The 22,910-nt window shown below is 56.7% G+C and overlaps 2 protein-coding genes across 5 annotated transcripts in view; both read left to right on the top strand.

Annotated features, from left to right (window-relative positions):
* The window catches only part of CORO7 (coronin 7), a 70,279-nt gene extending 55,134 nt beyond the window's left edge, over window positions 1–15,145 (top strand). For all 3 annotated transcript variants that reach the window (XM_055099269.1, XM_034939701.2, XM_034939702.3), the window contains 19 exons: window positions 4,072–4,126; window positions 4,559–4,616; window positions 4,699–4,844; window positions 4,930–5,022; window positions 5,208–5,345; window positions 6,883–7,009; window positions 7,459–7,634; window positions 8,150–8,258; window positions 8,371–8,457; window positions 8,534–8,676; window positions 9,137–9,241; window positions 9,322–9,407; window positions 10,068–10,209; window positions 10,304–10,393; window positions 11,206–11,322; window positions 11,586–11,721; window positions 12,430–12,521; window positions 14,317–14,403; window positions 14,526–15,145. In XM_055099269.1, the coding sequence (XP_054955244.1) occupies window positions 4,072–4,126; window positions 4,559–4,616; window positions 4,699–4,844; window positions 4,930–5,022; window positions 5,208–5,345; window positions 6,883–7,009; window positions 7,459–7,634; window positions 8,150–8,258; window positions 8,371–8,457; window positions 8,534–8,676; window positions 9,137–9,241; window positions 9,322–9,407; window positions 10,068–10,209; window positions 10,304–10,393; window positions 11,206–11,322; window positions 11,586–11,721; window positions 12,430–12,521; window positions 14,317–14,403; window positions 14,526–14,531 (1,993 nt within the window). In that variant the 3' untranslated portion in view covers window positions 14,532–15,145. The remainder of the gene's footprint in view (window positions 1–4,071; window positions 4,127–4,558; window positions 4,617–4,698; window positions 4,845–4,929; window positions 5,023–5,207; window positions 5,346–6,882; window positions 7,010–7,458; window positions 7,635–8,149; window positions 8,259–8,370; window positions 8,458–8,533; window positions 8,677–9,136; window positions 9,242–9,321; window positions 9,408–10,067; window positions 10,210–10,303; window positions 10,394–11,205; window positions 11,323–11,585; window positions 11,722–12,429; window positions 12,522–14,316; window positions 14,404–14,525) is intronic.
* Window positions 15,146–18,302: 3,157 nt separating this feature from the next.
* Window positions 18,303–22,910, top strand: part of PAM16 (presequence translocase associated motor 16) — a 35,707-nt gene continuing 31,099 nt past the window's right edge. The window contains exon 1 of one of the 2 annotated variants that reach the window (XM_057299977.2): window positions 18,303–18,453. In XM_057299977.2, the coding sequence (XP_057155960.1) occupies window positions 18,451–18,453 (3 nt within the window). In that variant the 5' untranslated portion in view covers window positions 18,303–18,450. The remainder of the gene's footprint in view (window positions 18,454–22,910) is intronic. The other variant, XM_057299978.2, reaches the window with a different exon arrangement.

Here is a 22,910-nt window from a genome sequence, read left to right as displayed (position 1 = left end):
GGAGTCCTGGGAGAGCTGGCGGGGCTTATGCGGAGGCTGAAGCTGCTCGTGACTCCCAGTTGGTACTGAGGTTGTCTTCTAGCTCCTGGAACCTGGCTGAGGGACGGGGGCAGATCTGGGCTTTAGACCTTCTATAACTTTATGCCTGGGACAGACCCCTGGACCTGGGTCAGGGTCAGAGCCCTTCCCAGTGGCAGGCCCAGATTCCAGCAGGAGAGTTGCCGGCAATACCTCTTATCACCTCTGGCCCTCTGCCTGGCTGGGGCTCATGTACCATATTCCGGACCCAGACCCAGCTTGGCTCTCTTCACACAGCCTGGGGTCAGGCCCATGCCAACACTTGGCCAACCTTTGGGGCTGGGTGCCATGACCCCATTTCTTGGCCCGTGCCACGGCAGACAGGATGCCCCTGCCTGGCAGAGTTGTCCAGATGGCTCTGCCTGAGGCAAGGAAGACTGGCCTGACCTGTCAGAGGAGCCAGCCCTGCCCTCCCTGACTTCCTGCCCCCTCGGCCTCAGCTCCTGAGTCAGTGGCTGGCTGGCTGGGACGATGGAACGGGGGTGAGGGAGGCTGAGCACCAGGCCTCCTCAGGCAGTTGGCTCAGCGCACAGGTGAGCCTCTGATGCCATGAGGTGGCCCCAGGCCTGTTTCCCACCTCTCATAAGGGCAGCAGAGGGGCCACAGGAGACCTGCCTATCCTGCTTGTCCTCAGCTTCTGTCCTGGCACCTGTTTCCACTCCTCCCAGCCTGTGCCCCCAGCAGCCAGTGTGATCCCTGCTCTGTGCCAGTCTGGTCCTATCCTCTTTCTATTTTTATTTTTTTGAGATAGGGTCTTGCTGTGTTGCCCAGGCTGAGCAGGGTGATGTGATTTTTTTTTTTTTTTTTTGAGATGGAGTCTCACTCTGTTGCCAAGGCTGGAATGCAGTGGTGCGATCTTGGCCCACTGCAACCTCCGCCTCCCGGGTTCAAGTGATTCTCCTGCCTCAGCCTCCTGAGTAGCTGGGATTCCAGGTGCACGCCACCATGCTCAGCTCATTTTTGCATTTTTAGTAGAGACGAGTTTTCACCATGTTGGCCAGGCTGGTCTCGAACTCCTGACCCAAAGTGATCGGCCTCCCAAAGTGCTGGGATTACAGATGTGAGCCACCATGCCCAGCTGGCGATGCGATCTTGGCTCACTGCAGCCTCAAACTCCTGGGCTCAAGTGACCCTCCTGCCTCAGCCTGCCGAGTAGCTGGACCACAGGTATGCACTACCACAGCAGGCTAATTTTTAATTTTATTTTTTGAGATGGAGTCTCACTCTGTCACCCAGGCTGGAATGCATTGGTGCCATCTCGGCTCACTGCAAACTCCACCTGCCGGGTTCAAGTGGTTCTCCTGCCTCAGCCTCCCAATTAGCTGGGATTACAGATGCACACCACCACACTTGGCCAATTTTCGTATTTTTAGTAGAGACAGGGTTTCATCATGTTGGCCTGGCTGGTCTCAAACTGCTGACCTCCAGTGATCCACCCTCGGCCTCCCAAAGTGCTGGGATTACAGGCGTGAGCCAGCATACCTGGCTAATTTTTTAATTTTTAATTTTTTGAAGAGCCACGGTCTCATGATGTTGCCCAGGCTGGTCACAGTGTTGACTTACTGGGCTCAAGTGATTCTCCCACCTCAGCCTCCCAAAGTGCTGGCTGGGATCACAGACATGAGTCACTAGGCCTGGCCTAGCCTCTTTTGCTTGAAACGCACCGTCACCTTTTTGCTCGTCCACTGGAGGCAGAACTCCCCCTCCCCACATGCACCAGGCCCCTTCCCATCTAGCCTCCACCTGCCCATCCTGAGCCTCAGCCCTCACCCACACTGTCCAGGCTGTCAGGCACATTGTCCATCTTGTTCCTCAAACAGGCCATGAACCCACCTGCCACAGGACCTTTGCACAGGTTGTGTTCTCTCTGAAACTCTCTTCCTGTGAGGTGTTTGATTTCTGCATGACCTTGGGATCGCAGGGATCACCCCTTCCCCCACTGCTGAGGCCCAGTCCCCCTGCTCTGTCACTGTGTGTCCTCAGTGAACCTTCCCTTCACATGTTTGTCTATGGGATTGTGTCTGTCTGCCTCTTGTGCTAGGCTGTGAGCACCTTGAGGACAGAGGCAGGGTCTGTTGCACTCATCTCTGGGCATACCTACATGCAGGTCGAGCCGAGGACCAGGCACAGACCAGCTCATCAAAGGAGTGAATGATTGTGAACAAATGAATGAGTGAAAGCCCTGTCAAAGCTGCTGAAGGGACTTGCTTCCGGCCCCAGTGGAGCCAGTGTCAGTGTGGAGGGCACTCCAGGTCACGCACCACCTTGGTCCCCTACCCTCCGCCTCCGCTTCCACCACTACAAGCAGTGGTCAGGCCGGGTTGCAAAGGGCATTGCTGAGCCCGGCTCACCCTGCTGGGCCCTCAGTAATTAGGGGCCTGTGTTACTCACAGGTGACCAGCCCAAGGCACTCCAGGAAGTCATGGAGACACCCAGGGCCCCACCCAGCTTCCCAGCCACTCTGTGGCTCCTGGAAGTGTGGGGAGGGGAGGTGGGCAGGACTGCTTAGTGGTCGGCTGGCAGGAGGGGATGGGTGGACAGTGGAGGGCCGCTGGGCCCTTTGTCACCGCGGTGAGGGATAGAGGCAGCTGCCACAGCTGGGTGACCTCTGACCCTGGCAATACAGTGTTTAAGAGTGTCAGTGTCTGGGTTGGGAGGGTCCAGGCCTGCAGGTCCCAGAAACAAGAAACCAAGACCAAGTGCAGTGGCTCATGCCTATAATCCTAGCACTTTGGGAGGCTAAGGTGGGAGTATCACTTGAGGCCAGGAGTTTGAGACCAGCCTCGGAAGCATAGTGAGACCTTGTTTCTACAAAAATAGAAGTAAAAATAGCCAGCCATGGTGGTGCACACCTGTAGTCCCAGCTACTCTGGAGGCTGAGTGGGAAGATTGCTTGAGCCCAGGAGGTTGAGGCTGCAGTGAGCAATGATTGTGCCACTGCACTCCAGCCTGGGTGACAGAGGGAGACCGTGTCTCTTAAAAAAAAAAAAAAAAAAAAAAAAGCAAAGATCAGGAGCAAGAAACACAGGAAGGCAACTGGGCATCTGGGCATCTGTCAGAGTCCTTCCAGGTCCCCATTCCCCTCAAAAGGCCCTGGAGTGGGAAGGCAGCTCTCACAGGGCTGAGGGGCTGTGCAGGGGTCTCTGAGGGGCCCCGGCAGGGAGGCATAAAGCCCTGGCCAGTGACAGGCAGTTGGCCAAGGCTGAGCTGGACATAGAGTGGCAGGGGCTCTGGGGGCTTCCGGCCCGCCCACTCTATTCCCAGCTGCCACCCCGTCCTGCTCCTGCCTCGAGACCAGAGAAGGCCTGGGAGCATGCTGCTGGCAGGCTCGGCCGGGGCAGCAGGCCTGGGGTGTGCAGGGAAGCCCAGCGGCCGGAGGAACCCCTTCTCCCGGGCACCTGGCTCAGATTTGGACACAGGAACTTTAACTCAGCGTGGAGGGGTCTCTGAGCTTCCAAGATATCACTGAGGCACAGGAAACGTGGGGTAACTGAGTAGAGGGCCCCAAACCTTAGTGCAGATTCGGAACGGCAGGGCTGCCTGCACTGCTCCCGGATGCTGCCTGTCCACAGGCAGTGCCGAGTGGGGACGGGAGGCTCCTCGCCTCCGGCCTCACCTCTCCACCTTCCCTGGCAATGCTGGCCTGATGTCTAGGCTGTCGAAGGTGGGAGGGGGACAGAATGCATGTGGGGTCTTCTTGGAGGAAGAGCTGTGGCTGAGATCGGGCCCGAGTTCCCCTGTGCCCACTCCAGTCCTGGAGTGACGCAGGTGTGCAGGTGGAGGGCCTGGGGAGGAGCAGCTGGGGTGTGGGCGTGTGTTGGGCATGTGGGAGGCTCAGGAAGAGGAGGGGGTTCCTGGGGACCAGGCTGAACATGGCTGGATGGCCAAGAGGCTCCCAGTCACTGTGGTGCCTGTCCTGGGCTCCTACATGGGGTTACGAGTCTGGCAGCCCTCCCACTGCCCTGACCTGCCATCTTGCCCTCTCTTCCCCAGGTGTCTTATGCCTCTGCTGGACCCTGACTCTGGGCTCCTGGTCCTGGCAGGAAAGGTGAGTGAGAAGCTGGGGCTCCCACCCACATCCACACCCTGGAGTCCAGCCCCTGGCCTTCCCCAAGAGAGAGGAGGAACTAGAACAGGGCCTCTGTGTCTTCCCCTGTGCAGCCAAGGTGACTGTAGCTCTCCTAGAACACTGGCCTTCCTGAGAACAAGGCCGAGAATAGAGCAGTGTCAGCACACAGTCAGCACTCCATAAATACTGACGTACACCCCCGGTGCTCACCCCATGTGCAACGAGGCTGAGCAAGTGAGGTAGAGTCAGCCTAGGGCTCAGCTCAGCGCCCAGCATGTTGGGGAGCCCCATCTCCAGCCACTGTGGTTCTGTGGCTCAGGTCCTTGGGGACCTGTGGGGGAGCTGACGCCAGTCCTGGGCCCTCCCCAGGGGTTCAGTCAGCAAACGGGGCTCAGTTCAGACTCATTTCAGGGCGAGAGGCAGCTGTACTGTTACGAGGTGGTCCCGCAGCAGCCGGCGCTGAGCCCAGGTAAGCCTTGCTTCCTTGCCCCCATCCCCTACCCTCCCCTCCCCTGCCCGTCCTGCCTGTTCCCCTATGGTGTCCTCAACAGTGACCCAGTGTGTCCTGGAGAGCGTGCTGCGGGGGGCTGCCCTTGTGCCCCGGCAGGCGCTGGCCGTCATGAGCTGCGAGGTGCTCCGCGTCCTACAGCTGAGCGACACAGCCATCGTGCCCATCGGCTACCATGTGCCCCGCAAGGTGAGGGGGACTTGGGCGAGGAACTGCGGGGGCTGGGGAGTCGGGGGGCCTGGGCCTCACTAGCTGCCTGCTTGTCTGCGGCCAGGCTGTGGAGTTCCACGAGGACCTGTTCCCGGACACTGCCGGCTGTGTGCCTGCCACCGACCCCCATAGCTGGTGGGCTGGGGACAACCAGCAGGTAGGACCAGGGCTGGCTCACCTCTCCCAGCCTCCCCGAGTCCCTGGTAGCCCCCTGTGTGGCTGTGTGCCAACTCACTCTGGCCTGCTGGGTGCCCCCCATCCCTACCCAGTTGACCCTCCCATGGGGGCCCTCCTGACCGGGCAGCCCATGCCCCCATCTCCCCACTGCCGGCCTCCATGCAGGTGCAGAAAGTCAGCCTCAACCCCGCCTGCCGGCCCCACCCGAGCTTCACTTCCTGTCTGGTGCCCCCTACGGAGCCCCTCCCTGACACAGCCCAGCCTGCGGTGATGGAGACACCCGTGGGTGATGCAGACGCAAGCGTAAGTACCAGGGCCGCCCCCATCCTCCCTCAGCGACACTGCAGTGGCTGCCCTGAGTGTTCACCGGCTCAACGGCCTTTTTTTTTTTTTGAGACAGAGTCTCACTCTGTCACCCAAGCTAGAGTGCAGTGGCACAACCTCGGCTCACTGCAACCTCCTCTTCCTGGGTTCAAGCAATTCTCCTGCCTCAGCCTCCCGAGTAGCTGGGATTACAGGCATGTGCCACCATGCCCGACTATATTTTAATTTATTTTTTGAGACAGAGTTTCACTCTTATTGACCAGGCTAGAGTACAATGGTGTGATCTCGGCTCACTGCAATCTCCGCCTCTTGGGTTCAAGTGATTCTCCTGCCTCAGCCTCCCGAGTAGGTGAGATTACAGGCACCCGCCACCATGCCTGGCTAATTTTTGTATTTTTAGTAGACATGGGGTTTCACCATGTTGGTCAGGCTGGTCTCGAACTCCTGACCTCAGGTGATCCACCCGCCTCGGCCTCCCAAAGTGCTGGGATTACAATCGTGAACCACTGCGCCTGGCCTAATTTTTGTTTTTGTTTTTGTTTTTGAGATGAGTCTCGCCCTGTCGTCTAGGCTGGAGTGCAATGGTGCGATCTCGGCTCACTGCAACCTCCGCCTCCCAGTTTCAAGCAATTCTCCTGCCTGAGCCTCCTGAGTAGCTGGGATTACAGGCGTGCACCACCACGCCTGGCTAATTTGTATCTTTAGTATCTTTAGTAGAGATGGGTTTTCACCATGTTGGCCAGGCTGGTCTTAAACTCCTAACCTCATGATCCACCTGCCTGGGCCTCCCAAAGTGCTGGGATTACAGGCGCGCACCACCACGCCTGGCTAATTGGTATCTTTAGTATCTTTAGTAGAGACGGGTTTTCACCATGTTGGCCAGGCTGGTCTTGAACTCCTAACCTCATGATCCACCCGCCTGGGCCTCCCAAAGTGCTGGGATTACAGGCGTGAGCCACCGCGCCTGGCCAATTTTTATATTTTTTTTAGTAGAGTCAGGCTTCACCATGTTGGCCATGCTGGCCTTGAACTCCTGACCTCGTGATCTGCCCGCCTCGGCCTCCCAAACTGCTGGGATTACAGGCTTGAGCCACCACGCCTGGCCCCAACCTTCTTTGTCAAGTGTAACAGAGACAGAGAAACACGTGGAGCATAAAGAAGGAACTTGCACAGTGCTTTCTAAATTGGGCAAACACTTAAAAAGCAAGAATTTTCATACAGATCTAGATTTCTGGCTTCTCTTAAAATACTGGCAGATCTAACCCACTGGGCACACCCTCCTGCAGGGCTGGGAGCCAGCAGCTGCCACTTGCTGTCCCCGCGGTCTGAAGCTCGGCTGCTTCCCTGTGTGTCTGCGTTTATGCCCGTGCCCCCCGCCACTCCTGTCCCATGCCCACAGTGGGGGCTCCTCCAGTCCGCAGGGGGCCCAGAGTGGTGACCCTGGAGTCTGCTGGCACCCCCTCCTTTTGGCCAGTACACCTAGGAGCAGGCTGGCTGACCCCATGCCCCTCCCCAGGAGGGTTTCTCTTCCCCTCCCAGTTCGCTGACCTCGCCCTCCACGCCCTCCAGCCTGGGGCCCTCACTCTCCAGCACCAGTGGCATCGGGACCAGCCCCAGTTTGAGGTCGCTGCAGAGCCTGCTGGGTAAGGAGGCAGGACGGGGAGCTCACCCCTACCGCAGGAGCCGTCTGCCCCACTCCCCGTCATCCTCCTGTGTACCCTACTGCTGAGCACAGGCCTCATGCAGGGCACCCCCCTCACCCAGACTCACTGGCAGGGTCATTTGTCCTGGGGGCTGGGGTGTGGTGGCTGAGTCTCACCTGCAAAATAGGAGGGCGGCTGGGGCCACCAGCTTCTGAGCAGCCGAAGCCCTGGGCTCCACCAAGATTCCCCGAGCCACCATGGAACAGGGTATATCATTCCAGACATTATTCCTGGGCGAGTTGCATCCACTGGATTAGCAGAGGCCTGGGCCTAGGTCCATGCTGCACATCCACCTGGGGTGAGGGGAGTGGGCAGCCGGGACTCAAAGAGTGCAGGGCGGGCAGGGACCGCATCCTCACACGTGGTTCCATGTCCCTGCCACCTGCCAGGCCCCAGTTCCAAGTTCCGCCATGCTCAGGGCACTGTCCTGCACCGAGACAGCCATATCACCAACCTCAAGGGGCTCAACCTCACCACACCTGGTGAGAGTGACGGCTTCTGTGCCAACAAGATGCGTGTGGCTGTGCCGCTGCTCAGCAGTGGGGGACAGGTGGCTGTGCTTGAGGTGAGGGCCCCACCCCACCAGGGCTGCCCCTCAGTTCCCTGCCAGCGGCAAAGACGCGGAGGGCCTTAGCTACCCACACGACACAGGGAGCACAAACCTTGTGTCAGGCTCCTGCCCGCCTGTCCTGTGATCCTTCCAGCCACCTGCCATGGGGCCTGCCACTTTTATCCCCATTTTACAGATGAGGGAGAAGAGGCACAGAGAGGTTTAGTGACCTGCCCGGGTCACACAGCTGTGTAAGTGGTGGAGCTGGGATCCGAAGCCCGGCCACCTGAGCCCTAAGCCGGAGCTTTTCCCGCCAGTTCACGCTGCTGCCCCCTCACTCTCTGGGGCCTTGTGGTTGGCACTTGGGGCTCAGAGCACAAGGTGGTCAGGGCAGAGAGCTTGGGTCACCCAGCGGTGGGAGCCTCTGCTGCAGGGGGTGGGCTCCCAGACATGCTGCTTGCCCGCAGCCCCTGGGGACTGGCTTTTCTGCCTGGCACTGATGGGCCTCGGGGTGGGGGCACCTCCCGCAGCTACGGAAGCCTGGCCGCCTGCCCGACACGGCACTGCCCACGCTGCAGAATGGGGCAGCTGTGACTGATCTGGCCTGGGACCCCTTTGACCCCCATCGCCTCGCTGTGGGTAAGGAGGCTGGGTGCCTGGGCTTGAGGGAGGGTCCTGGGTCCCAGATGGGGGCTGGGGAGCCCAGAGGTCTTGGGCTCAGCAATGATGAGACCCTGTCTGTCCTCTGCAGCTGGTGAGGACGCCAGGATCCGACTGTGGCGGGTACCCGCAGAGGGCCTGGAAGAGGTGCTCACCACGCCAGAGACTGTGCTCACAGGTCAGGCAGGCTCAGGAATGGGGCTGGGGTGGCCAGTGTCTCCCAAGGGCTCCTGATCACCCCTGCCTTCCTCCAGGCCACACGGAGAAGATCTGTTCCCTGCGCTTCCACCCACTGGCAGCCGATGTGCTGGCCTCGTCCTCCTATGACCTCACTGTTCGCATCTGGGACCTTCAGGCTGGAGCTGATCGGCTGAAGCTGCAGGGCCACCAAGACCAGGTAGGACGGCTGCAGAGGTGGGGCCAGCAGTGTGGAGAGGCGGGGCCAGCAGTGTGGAGAGGTGGGGCCAGCAGTGAGGAGAGGCGGGGCCAGCAGTGTGGAGAGGTGGGGCCAGCAGTGAGGAGAGGCGGGGTCAGCAGTGAGGAGAGGCAGGACCAGCAGCGAGGAGGGGTGGGGCCAGCAGTGAGGAGAGGGGGGCCAGTGGTGAGGAGGGGCAGGGCCAGCGGTGAAGAGGGGCCGGGCTAGCATTGAGGAGAAGGGGGGCCAGCAGTGAGGAGAGGGGGGCCAGCAGTGAGGAGAGGCAAGACCAGCAGTGAGGAGAGGCAGGAACAGCAGTGAGGAGGGGCGGGGCCAGCAGTGAGGAGGGGCGGGGCCAGCAGTGAGGAGGGGCAGGAGCAGTGGGGAGAGGTGGGGCCAGCAGTGAAGCAAGGCTGTCTCTCATATCCCTTCCTGCCCCCAGATCTTCAGCCTGGCCTGGAGTCCTGATGGGCAGCAGCTGGCCACTGTCTGCAAGGATGGGCGTGTGCGGGTCTACAGGCCCCGGAGTGGCCCTGAGCCCCTGCAGGTGAGCACACAGGGGCTGGGGAGTGGCCTCAGACCTGGTTCAGGGGTGCTGGCTGGGTGTCACGCGATGTATCTCAACAGGAAGGCCCAGGGCCCAAGGGAGGACGCGGAGCTCGCATTGTCTGGGTATGTGATGGTCGCTGTCTGCTGGTGTCCGGCTTTGACAGGTGAGGACTCAGGCATCCCCATCCCCAGGCTTCAGCAGCCACCTGTGTCCCCCTTCTCCACAGTCACATACATTTGTCAGGCTTTCAGAAACCATTCCTGCCCCTCACTGGATGGTTGGGTGGGTGGGTAGATGATTGGATGAGTGGGTAGATGGGTGGATGGATAGGTGGGTGAATGGATGGATGGGTGGATGAATGAATGTGGGGATAGATGGGTGGATGGCTGGATGGATGAATGAGGGGGTAGGGAGAGATCGATGGATGAGTTGGGGGTAAGGGGGAGATGGATGCAGGGGAGGGTGAGGGGGGTAGGGGAGATGGATGGAGGGATGTTTTGGGGGTAGTGGGGAGATGGATAGAGGGGTGGGTGAGGGGTTGGGGGGAGATAGATGCAGGGGTGCACGAGGGGCTCTGGGGGAGATAGAAGCAGGGGTGGTGAGGCAGTCAGGGGGAGATGGATGGGTGAGTGATTAGTGGAGGAGAAAGAGTCAATGGGGAACCCAGAGGTGGAGGGGCAGGTTAGGATGTGGCTGCGGTGCCGGGCCACACTAGGCCTCGCCTACAACCCAGAACGGAGCAGGGGCTACGTGGGCGCCTTCTCCCTGCCCCAGGCCCCGTCAGCTCTGAAACACCTGCTTCAGCCCCCAAACCCCCTTGCAGCCAAAGTGAGCGCCAGCTGCTCCTATATGAAGCTGAGGCCCTGGCCGGCGGACCCTTGGCAGTGTTGGGCCTGGACGTGGCTCCCTCAACCCTGCTGCCCAGCTACGACCCAGACACTGGCCTGGTGCTCCTGACCGGCAAGGTGGGCTGGGCTGGAGGGCGGGATGGCAGGTGAGAGGTGGTGGGGGGAAGGCCAGTGTTGCCGGAGGGTCCCCAGCCTGCCTTCTTCCCCGCAGGGCGACACCCGTGTATTCCTGTACGAGCTGCTCCCCGAGTCCCCTTTCTTCCTGGAGTGCAACAGCTTCACGTCGCCCGACCCCCACAAGGTGAGGCCACCCTGGCGCCTCGTCCCCGATGGGACCACAAGGCTGCCCTGCCCCCTGGTGGCCATGTGGGCAAGTACAGGAGCCTGTGGGTCGGGGGTCAGAGTCCTGGGCTGGGGCTGGGCTTGGGGCTGTGCCCAGTGACTGGCAAGAAGAGTTGCTGCTGGAATTATTTAGGAATTTTGAGAGCCATTGTCATACTCAACCATTATTAAAAATCATACTGTAGGCCAGGTACGGTGGCCTGGAATCCCAACACTTCGGAAGGCTGAGGCAGGAGAATTGCTTGAGCCCAGGAGTTCAAGACCAGCCTGGGCAACATAGCAAGACCCCATCTCTACAAAACAAACAAAAAATTACACTAGATAAGGTTAAACTATATGAACCTACAATATGAACCTAAAAATAATATTAAAAACCAAAGTAATAAACACTCAGTTTATCACTTCTAATTAATTTATCCAATTTTACTATTATTTGTGCTGAGGTCACATGTTTCTGTGTTGGAGTGCATGGAGGAAATGCAGGATGATGTGCTATTTACATCTCTTCCCAACACCACATTCAGGGAGTGGAGGTGGCATGTAGAAGCTGCCCATGGTGGGAGTTTGTAAACTGTGGAAATAGGAAAACACCACAAATCAGGGCTTTCCCTCCAGAGAGCAGGTTGTTCAACATAATCAACACGTTACTGTCCAGGGACAGGCCCTAGGCATGGTGGTCCTAAGTGAGGGGTGCTGGCACCCTGGGGAGACTACGTGCCCAGCCACGAGCTCTAGGTCCCAGCGGCAGCTCCGACTCCCTTGCTCCCCCAGGGCCTCGTCCTCCTGCCTAAGACGGAGTGTGACGTGCGGGAAGTGGAGCTGATGCGGTGCCTGCGGCTGCGCCAGTCCTCCCTGGAGCCTGTGGCCTTCCGGCTGCCCCGAGTCCGGGTGAGGGTGGGGACCTGGGACTCCCATGCCCACCGCCTTCTCGGTGCCTAGAGGGGAGTTTGGGTCCCGTCTGACCCAGCTTCCAAACTTCCCTACCCATTGTTCATGGGGACACCTACCCCCTTCTGCTGAGATGCTGAAACTCATGGAAGCCCCAGGCTGGTGGGAGGGTCCCAGGTCTTGCCCTGTCCCTCCCCAACAGATGCCCGTGTGCCCTGGGCACCTGGTCAATGTCTCAGGACAGCCCGTTTCTCCCTCTGCAGAAAGAGTTCTTCCAGGATGACGTGTTCCCAGACACAGCTGTGAGCTGGGAGCCTGTGCTCAGTGCCGAGGCCTGGCTGCAAGGCGCTAATGGGCAGCCCTGGCTTCTCAGCCTGCAGCCTCCTGACATGAGCCCAGGTGCACCGAGGGACTGGGTGTGGGGAGGAAGCGGGATGGGGGTTGGAGAAAAGGACAGAAGGCCCAGGTTGAAGTTCCATTCCTGTTGGCACGCAGAATCCTCTGGCCTTTGGGAGGGTGGAGTGGCTGTGTCAATCAGTCTCTGAGCCAGTGGAGGGCAGGGCCCGTGGTCTGTGTTTTCATCACAGGTCCCCACCCCTAACACACACACACACACGCACACACTCTGGTGTCTAGGGCAGGGCTTGTACAGTGAGGCTCCATTGACTGTTAATACCACCTCTTAGATCTGCGCCATAGAAATCCCCTAGGTCGGCCAGGCGCGGTGGCTCACGCCTGTAATCCCAGCACTTTAGGAGGCTGAGGCGAGTGGATCACCTGAGGTCGGGGGTTTGAGACCAGCCTGGCCAACATGGTGAAACCCCATCTCTACTAAAAATACAAAATTAGCCTGGCATGGTGGTGGGCGCCTGCAATCCCAACTACTCCAGAGGCTGAAGCAGGAGAATCGCTTGAACCCAGAGGAGGCGGAGGTTGCAGTCAGCCTAGGTCACATCATTGCACTCCAGCCTGGGCAACAAGAGCAAAACTCCATCTCAAAAAAAAAAAAAAAAAAGAAAGAAAAGAAAGAAAGAAATCCCCGAGGGCTTGGCACCAAAGAGCCCTAACGAAGGGGACTCTCTGACACCTGTCCTTGCTCTGTCCCAGTGAGCCAAGCCCCCCGAGAGGCCCCTGCTCGTCGGGCCCCATCCTCAGCGCAGTACCTGGGAGAGAAGTCTGACCAGCAAAAGAAGGAGGAGGTAGGCATGGGAGAGAACAGCTGTGCGGAGGTGACAGAGTCCTGGCTGCACCTGGCCACGGCCCCTTAGTTCTCCATCCCCAACCCAGACTGGGACAGCAGCCACATGTCACATCCCCTTCACACCAGAGCCTGGTGGGGAGACCTTCCAGAGCCCTGCCACTGACCATGGGGCCCAGGAAGTGGGGGAGGGCAGTGGGAGCCCTGCCCTGGCCAGACCAAACCCAGCCTAAGCCGGCAGTTCTGGGCCCAAGTGCTTTTGGGACCTTGAAGTATATTTTGAGCACTTGAGGCCATGTGCAGAGATAGTAGCCCTTGTATCTGGTGCCACATGCCACAGCCTCTCAGTCTCTTACTCCCCCTGTCTCTTCTTTGTGTCTTTTTCAATAGAAACCCATCGATTTTGTCAGGGCTGTAATTAAAATGGCTCTTTTGAGGCCGGGCATGGTGGTTCATGTCTGTAATCCTAACACTTTGGGAGCCCAAGGCAGGCGGATTGCTTGAGCTCAGGAGTTTGAGACCACCCTGGGCAACACGGTGAAACCCCATCTGTACTAAAATACAAAAATTTAGCCGGGCATGGTGGCGGGCGCCTGTGATCCCAGCTACTTGGGAGACTGAGGCAGGAGAATCACTTGAACCCAGGAGGTGGAGATTGCAGTGAGCCGAAATCGTGCCATTGTACTCCAGCCTGGGTGACAGAGCGAGACTCCGTCTCAATAAATAAATAAATAAATAAATATAAAATTAAAAATAAAATATAGTGGCTCTTTTGGCCAGGCATGGTGGTTCACACCTGTAATCCCAGCACTTTGGGAGACCAAAGCAAGAGGATATAAGGGATGGAGTTTGAGACCCAGCCTGAGACCAGTGAAACCCCATCTCTACAAAAAATTTTTAAAAATTAACCAGGTGTGGCCAGGCATGGTGGCTCACGCCTGTAATCCCAGCACTTTGGGAGGCCGAGGAGGGCGGATCACCTGAGGTTGGGAGTTTGACACCAGCCTGACCAACATGATGAAACCTCGTCTCTACTAAAAACACAAAATTAGCCAGGCGTGGTGGCGCATACCTGTAATCCCAGCTACTTGGGAGGCTGAGGCAGGAGAATCGCTTGAACCCAGGAGGCAGAGGTTGTGGTGAGCCGAGATTGTGCCATTGCACTCCAGCCTAGACAACAAGAACAAAACTCTGTCTCAAAAAAATAAATAAATAAAATAAAAATTAACCAGGTGTGGTGTTACACACTTGTAGTCCCAGCTACTTGGGAGGCTGAGGCAGGAGAATTGCTTGCACCCAGAAAGTCAAGGCTGCAGTGAGCCATGATTGCACCACTGCACTCCAGCCTGGGTGACAGAGCAAGACCTTGTCTCTCTCTAAAAAAAACAAACAAACAAAAAGGCCGGGCGCTGTGGCTCACGCCTGTAATCCCAGCACCGTGGGAGGCCGAGGCGGGCGGATCACGAGGTCAGGAGTTCGAGACCATCCTGGCTAACACGGTAAAACCCCTGTCTCTACTAAAAATACAAAAAATTAGCCGGGCATGGTGGTGGGCGCCTGTAGTCCCAGCTCCTTGGGAGGCTGAGGCAGGACAGTGGTGTAAACCCGGGAGGCAGAGCTTGCAGTGAGCCGAGATCGCGCCACTGCACTCCATCCAGCCTGGGCGACAGAGCAAGACTCCGTCTAAAAAAAAAAAAAAAGTTCTTTTCACAGCCTTGTCAGGGTTGTTCTTGGAGTGGGAGAGGGAATAGGGAGTCCTATTCCCTTACCTACCCTTCTCCTGCCCTCTCTCCCAGCTGCTGAATGCCATGGTGGCAAAACTGGGGAACCGGGAGGACCCACTCCCCCAGGACTCCTTTGAAGGCGTGGACGAGGACGAGTGGGTGAGTAGTGAGTGGCCTCACTTCCCGGCAGGCAGCACGGTCCCTCGCACATGCCACAGTGCATGCCTCCTCCCTTCCCAGGCCCTCCTGACTCCCTCCCACCTCTTGGTGTTTCGCCCCAGGACTAGCCTGCGCCCCCGTCACCTCCACCTCACCTGTGCTGCCACTTCCTAGTGCACACCTCACGGCTCATCCTCAAGCTGGAAGATACCTCTCTGGCCCCGGCACATGTCACCCCTGCACTCCTGCCTTCCCGTGGGCACTTCCACATCCTCTGGGCCTCTGGCAGTTCCCAGGGACTGTTTTTACCTCTGCTGTCTCTGGGGTCAGCTGCTGCTCATCAGCTGCCCGCTAGCATGTAGCCAGGGGTGCAGGGTGGCGGGGGGTCAGTAGCATGTCCCTGGGCAGGCCCTGGGCACCCTGTCTCCCCTGGTCTCACTGCTGACCTGGGCTGGTCCCAGCCTGGATTGGCCTCATCCAGGATCTTTGGTCACCCCACGCTGCCCCATCTTGCCTGCTGTCCCAGTTCTGGTCAAGGGCCTTGGGGGCTGGCCCCCCACCAGGCCTTCTAGAGCAGCACCAGTCTCAGGGCCCTGGGACCAGCTGCCCTACTTCCCAGGTTTGTAGCCAGGAGAAGGGGGCATCACAGAGATGATGGTCCAATAAGGGGGGTGTGAGCCCCGCAGGGACTGGCCCGCACCTGCCTTGGATGTTTTCAGCAATTAAACTTTTTTAAGCTGGCCACCTCTTGTGCTGCTGTGGTCTCTGGGCTGGCTGGAAAGGGAAGGGGACAGGAACATGGGTGACAGGGGTCTGGCCCTGGGCTCCCCTTTATCTCAGCCTCACTCTGGTCCCAAGGCCCAATCACCTGCGCACTGCTTGGAGTCATTCGCTCACCATGCAGGTTCCTGGCAGTGCTCTGGATGGCGGGATGCTGTAAAGGACAGGAGAGATAAGGTCTTGCAAGGACTTTCAGCTTCTTACAGCCTCCTTATGCAGGGGAACCAGACTGCACACGAGCAGATAGAGTGTGAAGACAGCAGTAAAGAAGAGAAACTGGCTGGGCACGGTGGCTCATGCCTATAATACTAGCACCTTGGGAGGCCAAGGTGGGAGGATCGTTTGAGGCCAGGAGTTCAAGACTAGCCTGGCCCACATGGTAAAATGCTGTCTCTACTAAAAATACAAAAAGTAGCCAGGTGTAGTGGTAAGCGCCTGTAATCCAAGCTACTTGGGAAGCTGAGGGAGGAGAATTGCTTGAACCCAGGAGTCAGAGGTTGCAGTGAGTCAAGATCCTGCCATTGCACTCCAGCCTGGGTGACAGAGCAAGACTCAGTCTCAAAAAACAAACAAACAAACAAAAAAACCTGTGGGACAGAAAGCAACTGGGATGCAGCGAGGCAGGGAATTCAGGGCCTGAGAAGGTGACTTTCAGCTAAGAGCCAAGACTTGAAGGCTGATGAGGAGCCAGCCAGGGAGAGAGCCACTTCCGAGGCAAGGAAGTACAATGTACGCACAGAGAGAGGAATGTGGAGGCCAGGAGGAAGAGGAAGAAGGGCAGCGGTGTAGAGTAGGATTCCAGGTGGCCCAACTTTCATCCCACCATTTGCCGAATGCTGTGCGCCAGATGCTCTTCCAGGCGCTTGACATCTAACAGCAGAGAAGAGAGAGGAAATGCTTGCCCAACAGGAACTCCCATTCTAGTGGAAGGAAACAGATTCTCAACAATAAACATAAAAATAAAGGGAGGCCAAGGTGGGAGGATTGCTTGAACCCAGGAGTTTGAGGTCAGACTGGGCAACATAGGGGAACCCTTGTCTCTACAAAGAATACAAACATTAGCTGGGCGTGGTGGCTCACGCCTGTAATCCCAGCACTTTGGGAGGCCAAGGCAGGCGGATCACGAGGTCAGGAGCTCGAGACCATCCTGGCTAACACGGTGAAACCCCGTCTTTACTAAAAATACAAAAAATTAGCCGGACATGGTGGCCCACGCCTGTAGTCCCAGCTACTCAGGAGGCTGAGGCAAGAGAATCTCTTGAACCCAGGAAGCAGAGGTTGCAGTGAGCCGAGGTCATGCCACTGCACTCCAGCCTGGGCAACAGGGAGACGCTCTCAAAAAGACAAAAAACAAACATTAACCACGTGTGTTGGCACATGCCTGTGGTCCCAGCTACTCAGAAAGCTGAGGTGAAAGTATCACTCAAGGCTGGAAAGTCAAGACTGCAGTGAGCCATGATCATGCTACTGTACTGCAGCCTGGGCAACAGAGTGAAACCCTATCTCGAAAAAAAAAAATTTTTTTTTGGCTGGGCACGGTGGCTTACACCTGTAATCCCAGCACTTTCGGAGGCTGAAGTGAGAGGATCACTTGAACCCAGGAGGTGGAGATCGCAGTGAGCCAAGATTGGGCCACTGCTCTCCAGCCTGGGTGACAGAGCAAGACTTCATCTCAAAAAAAAAAAAAAGGAAAAATAATTTAAAAATAAAAAACCGGTTGGGCACAGTGTCACATGCCTATAATCCCAGCACTTTGGGAAGCTGTGGCGGGTGGATCATTTGAGACCAGTAGTTCAAGACCAGCCTGGCCAACATGGTGAAACCCTGTCTCTACTAAAAATTCAAAAATTAATGGGGCATGGTGGTCCATGCCTGTAATCCCAGCTACTCAGGAGGCTAAAGCGTGAGCATCGCCTGAACCTGGGAGGTGGAGGTTGCAGTGAGGCAGGATTATGCCACCGCACTCCAGCCTGGGCGACAGGGTGAGACCCTGTCTCAAAATAATAAATAAAATAAATAAGTAAATTATGTGGTATGGTAGAGGGTGATCAGAGTCTTGGAAGAAAAATAGAGACAAGAAGGGAGGATAAGCCAGTCACAAAAGGCTGCACGTTGTATGATTCAATTTCTTCTTTTTTTTCATTTTCATTTTTACTTTTTTTTTTTTTTTTTTTTTTTTGAGGCAGGGCCTGACTCTGTCACCCAGGCTGGAGTGCAGTGATCACAGCTCACTGCAGCCTGTACCTCCCGGGCTCAAGAGATCCACCACTCAGCCTCCCAAGTAGCTGGGATTACAGGCACCTGCCACCACACCCGGCTAATTTTTGTATTTGTAGAGATGGGGTTTCACCATGTTGCCCATCCTGGCCTTGAGTTCCTGACCTCAAGCGATCCACCTCGGCCTCCCAAAGTTTTGAGATTGCAGGCATGAGCCACCACGCCTGGCTTGTATGATCCCATTTCTATGAAATGTCCGGAACCTGTGAATCCATAGAGAGAAAAATGAGTGGTTGACAGGGGCTGGGGGAGGGGACTGGGGAGTGACTAATGGGTGATGAAAACGTTCTGGAACGAATAGTGGTGACAGTGGCACAGCTCTGTGAATAAAAGGCATTGGACTGTGCACTTGAAAATCATGAAACCTACAGTGTATGGATTATATCTCAATAAAGCTGTTACTTTTTTCATTCATGGAGGGCAAGTCACGGCGTTTTAAGGGGTCCAGGTGGGCCTCATTGAGGTGACATTTGAGCAAAGATTTGAAGAAGGGAACGAGCTTCCCAGGCAGGAGGAATGTGGATGAAACCTATTTTGAAGTTTTCTATTTTATAAAGTATTTTTGAGAATTTAGCATCCTACTCCATATTATGTTCATTGATTTCATATAATGTTGCATTCCCAAATATTTTGGCAAAATCAAGGGCAGAAATCGCCCCACGTCTGACCGATGTGCTTAGCTGCTCCAGCGCACTGGGGTAAGCACGCGGGCAATTGAGACTCCTGGTAACGCCCCTCGCCCTCCCAAGCCCGCCCCCAGTTATCCAGAGCCCGACGCAGGCTCAGTCAAACCCCGCCTCCGACCCCGCCCCGAGCCGCTAAGACGCTGCCGGTGCCCCGCCCCTAGACTGAGACAATGCGCATGCCCAGCGCCGTATCGCGCACGCGCTCTCTGCGGCTTTCCTTGACCTCTGACCCGCCGACCACGCTCGATCCCCGGCCGCGGGGCCCGGAAGTCGGAGTTTGAGCCCCGGAGGCAGAGCGGCTGCCATGGTGAGCCCCGAGTCGGGCGCAACCGGGGAGGGGAAGCCGAGTCGGGCTGGGGGCCGGGGGCCGGGCGGCGAGCTCCGGGCTGGGCGGCGGGCGCCGTGCGCCCCCTGCGTGCCCGGCAGGAAGCATGGTCTGGGGGCGTTGCACCCGGGGGAATCGAGGCCGGCAGTGGCGGCAGCGGCGGCCTCAGGGCCAGGGAAAACCGTCTGCCTGGAAGAGGCCGGGCAAACGTGGTCGCGCTGTGCCTAGCCCGCGTGTGAGCGAGCATCCGTGGGCAGCGGTGGAGCATGAGTCTGGCCGGTGAGCACCTCCCCTGCCCTGGAACCTTACAGCGCTGCAGAGTCGATGTTGCTGCCCTGTTGTTATCCCCAGTGGAAAGCTGGCCTTTCCAGGGAAGTGGCTGACCTGGGACTTGAACTAGGCCCCGAGACACCGAGCACGGAGCGTTTGTGTGATATCGTTGGCACGTAGAGCCAGTCAACAGACCTGCGCCACACTGTCAGGTCACCTAGGGCAGCTTTAAAAGTGCAGGTTTGGCTGGGCGCGGTGGTTCACGCTTGTAATCCCAGCACTCTGGGAGGCCGAGGCGGTGGATCACGAGGTCAGGAGTTCGAGACCAGCCTGGCCAACATGATGAAACGCGGTCTCCACCAAAAAATTTAAAAAATTAGCCGGGTGGGGTGGTGCGCGCCTGTAGTCCAAGCTACCCGGGAGGCTGAGGCAGGATAGACGCTTGAACCCGCGAGACAGAGGTTGCAATGAGCCGAGATCCGCCAGTGCACTCTAGCCTGGGCGACAGGGTGAGACTGCGTCTCAAAAAAAAAATTATATATATGTATTATATATACCGTATACATTTATGTATACTACATATTATTATGTTATATATATTTTTATATATCATGTATTTTATGTATATATACACACACACATAATATATACATATATTAGCCAGGCATGGTGGCACACACCTGTAATCCCAGCTGCTTGGGAAGTTGAGGCGCGAGTATCGCTTGAACCCAGGAGGCAGAGGCTGCAGTGAACCAAGATTGTGCCACTGCACTCCAGTCTGGGTGACAGGGCAAAACTCTCTCAAAAAGGGAAAAAAAAAAAAAGTTCAGGTTCTTGAGCTCTATCCCTGGAGGTTCTGCACACGTAAGTTCCCCAAGTGACTCTGTTGCAGCTGGTTCGGGGAGCCACTTCTTAACTAACATAGTAATAAGGATAATGTAACAGCTAACGGCGTACAAGTGCCAGCCCCTGAGCTAAGGCTTTATGTAGAGTCTCTCATTTAGTGTTTATGAAGTCCTGCTGTCATTGTCCTTATTTTACAGATAAGGAACCTGAGCCCCAGACAGTTTTGACTCCACCATAGTCATGCATCCCATGGTGTCAGAGACCTCTTTTGAGCCCAGCTCTGTCCCAAAACTCATGGGGTTTTTTTGGTTTGTTTTTTGAGATAGGATGTCTGTCTGTCGCCCCGGCTAGGATGCAGTGGAGCGATCATAGCTCACTGCAGCCTTGAACTCCTAGGCTCAAGCCATCCTCCTACCTTAGACCCCCAAGTAGTTGGGCCTACAGGTGAGTGCCAGCACACCTGGCTAATTTTTAAATTTTATGTAGAGGTGGGGTCTTGCTGTGTTGCCCCTGATGGGTCTCCTAGGCTGGAGTACAGTGGTACGATCACAGCTCACTGCAGCCTCAACCTCCTGGGGCTTAGGTGATCCTCCCATTTCATCCTCCCCAGTAGCCTCAGCCTCCCGGGTAGTTGGGACAACAGGCATGCTCCACTATGCCCAGCTATTTTTTTGTATTTTTTGTAGAGATGCAGTTTCGCCATGTTGCCAGGCTGGTCTCAAACTTCTGGGCCCAAGCAGTCCTCCTGCCTCAGACTCCCAAAGTGCTGGGATTATAGGCGTGAGCCACCGCACCCAACATGACAGTATACTAACAGGAAAAGAAAGTGCTGGCTGGGCACGGTGGCTCACACCTGTAATCCCAGCACTTTGGGAGTCTCAGGCGGGTGGATCACGAGGTCAGGAGATCAAGACCATCCTGGCTAACATGGTGAAACCCTGTCTCTACTAAAAATACAAAAAATTAGCCGGGTCTGGTGGCAGGCACCTGTAGTCCCAGCTACTCAGGAGGCTGAGGCAGGAGAATGGCTTGAACCCGGGAGGCCGAGCTTGCAGTGAGCCGAAGGTCGCGCCACTACACTCCAGCCTGGGTGACAGAGCAAGACTCCGTCTCAAAAAAAAAAAAAAAAAAAGAAAGTGCTAGGCTGGGTACCGTGGCTCACGCCTGTAATCCCAGCACTTTGGGTAGATTACCTGAGCTCAGGGGTTCGAGACCAGCCTGGGCAACGTGGTGAAACCCTGTCTGTACTAAAAATACAAAAAATTAGCCGGGCATGGCGGCGTGTGCCTGTAGTCCCAGCTACTCAGGAGGCTGAGGCAGAAGAATTGCTTGAACCTGGGAGGCAGAGGTTGCAGTGAGCCGCGATCGCACTACTGCACTCCGGCCTGGGCGACAGAGCAAGACTCCATCTCCAAAAAAAAAAGAAAGTGCTGTCGGAAGGTATACATGGGAGAGCCTGGAAAGGGTTTCACCCGGGGGATGGGGAATGATATTAAGTCCTGAGGGATGTTGGGTTTTGACAGGATCAGGGTAGAAGGGAGGATGTTCAGGGTGGAGGAACTCAGAACGGCAAAGGCCCTGAGGAGTACAGAAGTATGAGAGCGGCTCTAGGAGCAGAGGGTGTGGCTGCAGTGTGGAGAGAGGTGAGGGTGAGAAGTTGAGGCCAGACCAGGCGCTGTGAATGCCAAGCTGGGGAGTGGACCAAATCTGCAGGCGGCGGTGGAGAATTGTGTGTTTACTGGGAGATGGCCAGAACCCTCCCGCAGAAGGGTTAGGAGGCGCTTGGAAACCCTGCCTGGGGACATGGAGTTCATGAGACAGCAGATTGGGCAAAGCTGCAACAGCGATATTCATTCAGATGCACCAGGGGCACTTGCTGTGCCAGCCACTGGCCAGGTCCCGGATGTCGTGGCACGTGCTACAGTTGTGGTCCTGACCTTTCTCCTGTCTAGTTGTGATGCCCGTATCTATTCTCAGGGGCCCTGGGTGACCAGAGTGTCCTTGAGAGTGAGTCTCAGGCTGTCTGCTTATCTACCCAGAGCCTGGGGCTTGGCCTCAAAGGCGCATTGCACGCGAATCCCAAAGACACAAGTCAGTGTGAGCCCCATTGCTGAGTGCCTCCCACAGCACTGTCTGTGGTCCCAGCTGCTGGGATCTGGTCCTGCCTTGGGCCACGTTGCTGCCCAACGACGAAGTGCACGTGCTGCCCCCACGCATGCCAGGATTGGATCCTGTGCTTCTGACTGCTGCTCTCTGACAGCCGCGTGGCCTGAAGTTGGATGCCAAGTCAGCTGGGTCCTCTCACCTGGGACCCTCAGGCCCAAGTGTCAGTCAGTGGACTATGGGATGTTTGGAGCCTCTGGGAGGGGCCTCAGGCAGTGGTTGTTTTGGTCACCCATGGTAGCCACAGCTGGCAGAGCTCTGCTCCCTGTGAATGAGCTCTGAACTCAGCCTGACCCATGGCAGAAGCTCAGGGGATGTTGGGGTACTGGATAGGTGGATGAGGGGCTTGCCTGCACCGCCTAGTTCTGGACCTGCCGCTGTTTGTCCATGTGGTGTTAATGGGCATTGCCTCCTGAGGGCCTTATTGTCCCCTTGTGAGGAGGGTGTTATTCTCTCCATCTTGCAGTTAAGAAAACTGAGGTAGGCTGGGCACAGTAGCTCACACCTGTAATCCTAGCACTTTGGGAAGCCGAGGAGGGCAGTTCATGCGAACCTAGGAGTTCAAGACCAGCCTGGGCAACATGGCGAAACCCCATCTCTCCAGAAAAGTACATTTAGCCAAATGTGGTGGCGTGTGCTCAGCCTCCAGAAGTTATGAAATTTCCACCTACTTGTGAAATCCTAACCCACTTGTGTTTGTTCATTCCCCTAATGGCCCATATCACATCCTGCCTGTTAAGGAAAGAGCGGGTCCTCGGAGGCTGAGTACAAGTAGCTCCAGCTACTCGGGAGGCTTAAGCAGGAGAATCTCTTGAGGCTGGGAGGCTGAGGCTGCAAGTGAGCCATGATTGCACCACTGCACTCCAGCCTGGAGGACAGAGTTAGAGTCTGCTTCCAAAAAAAAGGCCAGGCGTGGTGTCTCATGCCTGTAATCCCAGCACTTTGGGAGGCCGAGGCGGGTGCATCACCTGAGGTCAGGAGTTTGAGACCAGCCTGACCAACATGGTGAAACCTCGTCTCTATTAAAAATACAAAATTAGCTAGGCTTGGTTGTGTTCACCTGTAATCCCAGTTACTTGGGAGGGTGAGGCAGGAGGATCGTTTGAACTGGTGAGGTGGAGGTTGCAATGAGCCGAGATTGAACCACTGCACTCTAGCCT

This window comes from Pan paniscus, chromosome 18 (assembly GCF_029289425.2).
Source record: "Pan paniscus chromosome 18, NHGRI_mPanPan1-v2.0_pri, whole genome shotgun sequence".
NCBI lineage: Eukaryota > Metazoa > Chordata > Mammalia > Primates > Hominidae > Pan > Pan paniscus.
This window is presented reverse-complemented; position numbering and strand designations above follow the sequence as displayed.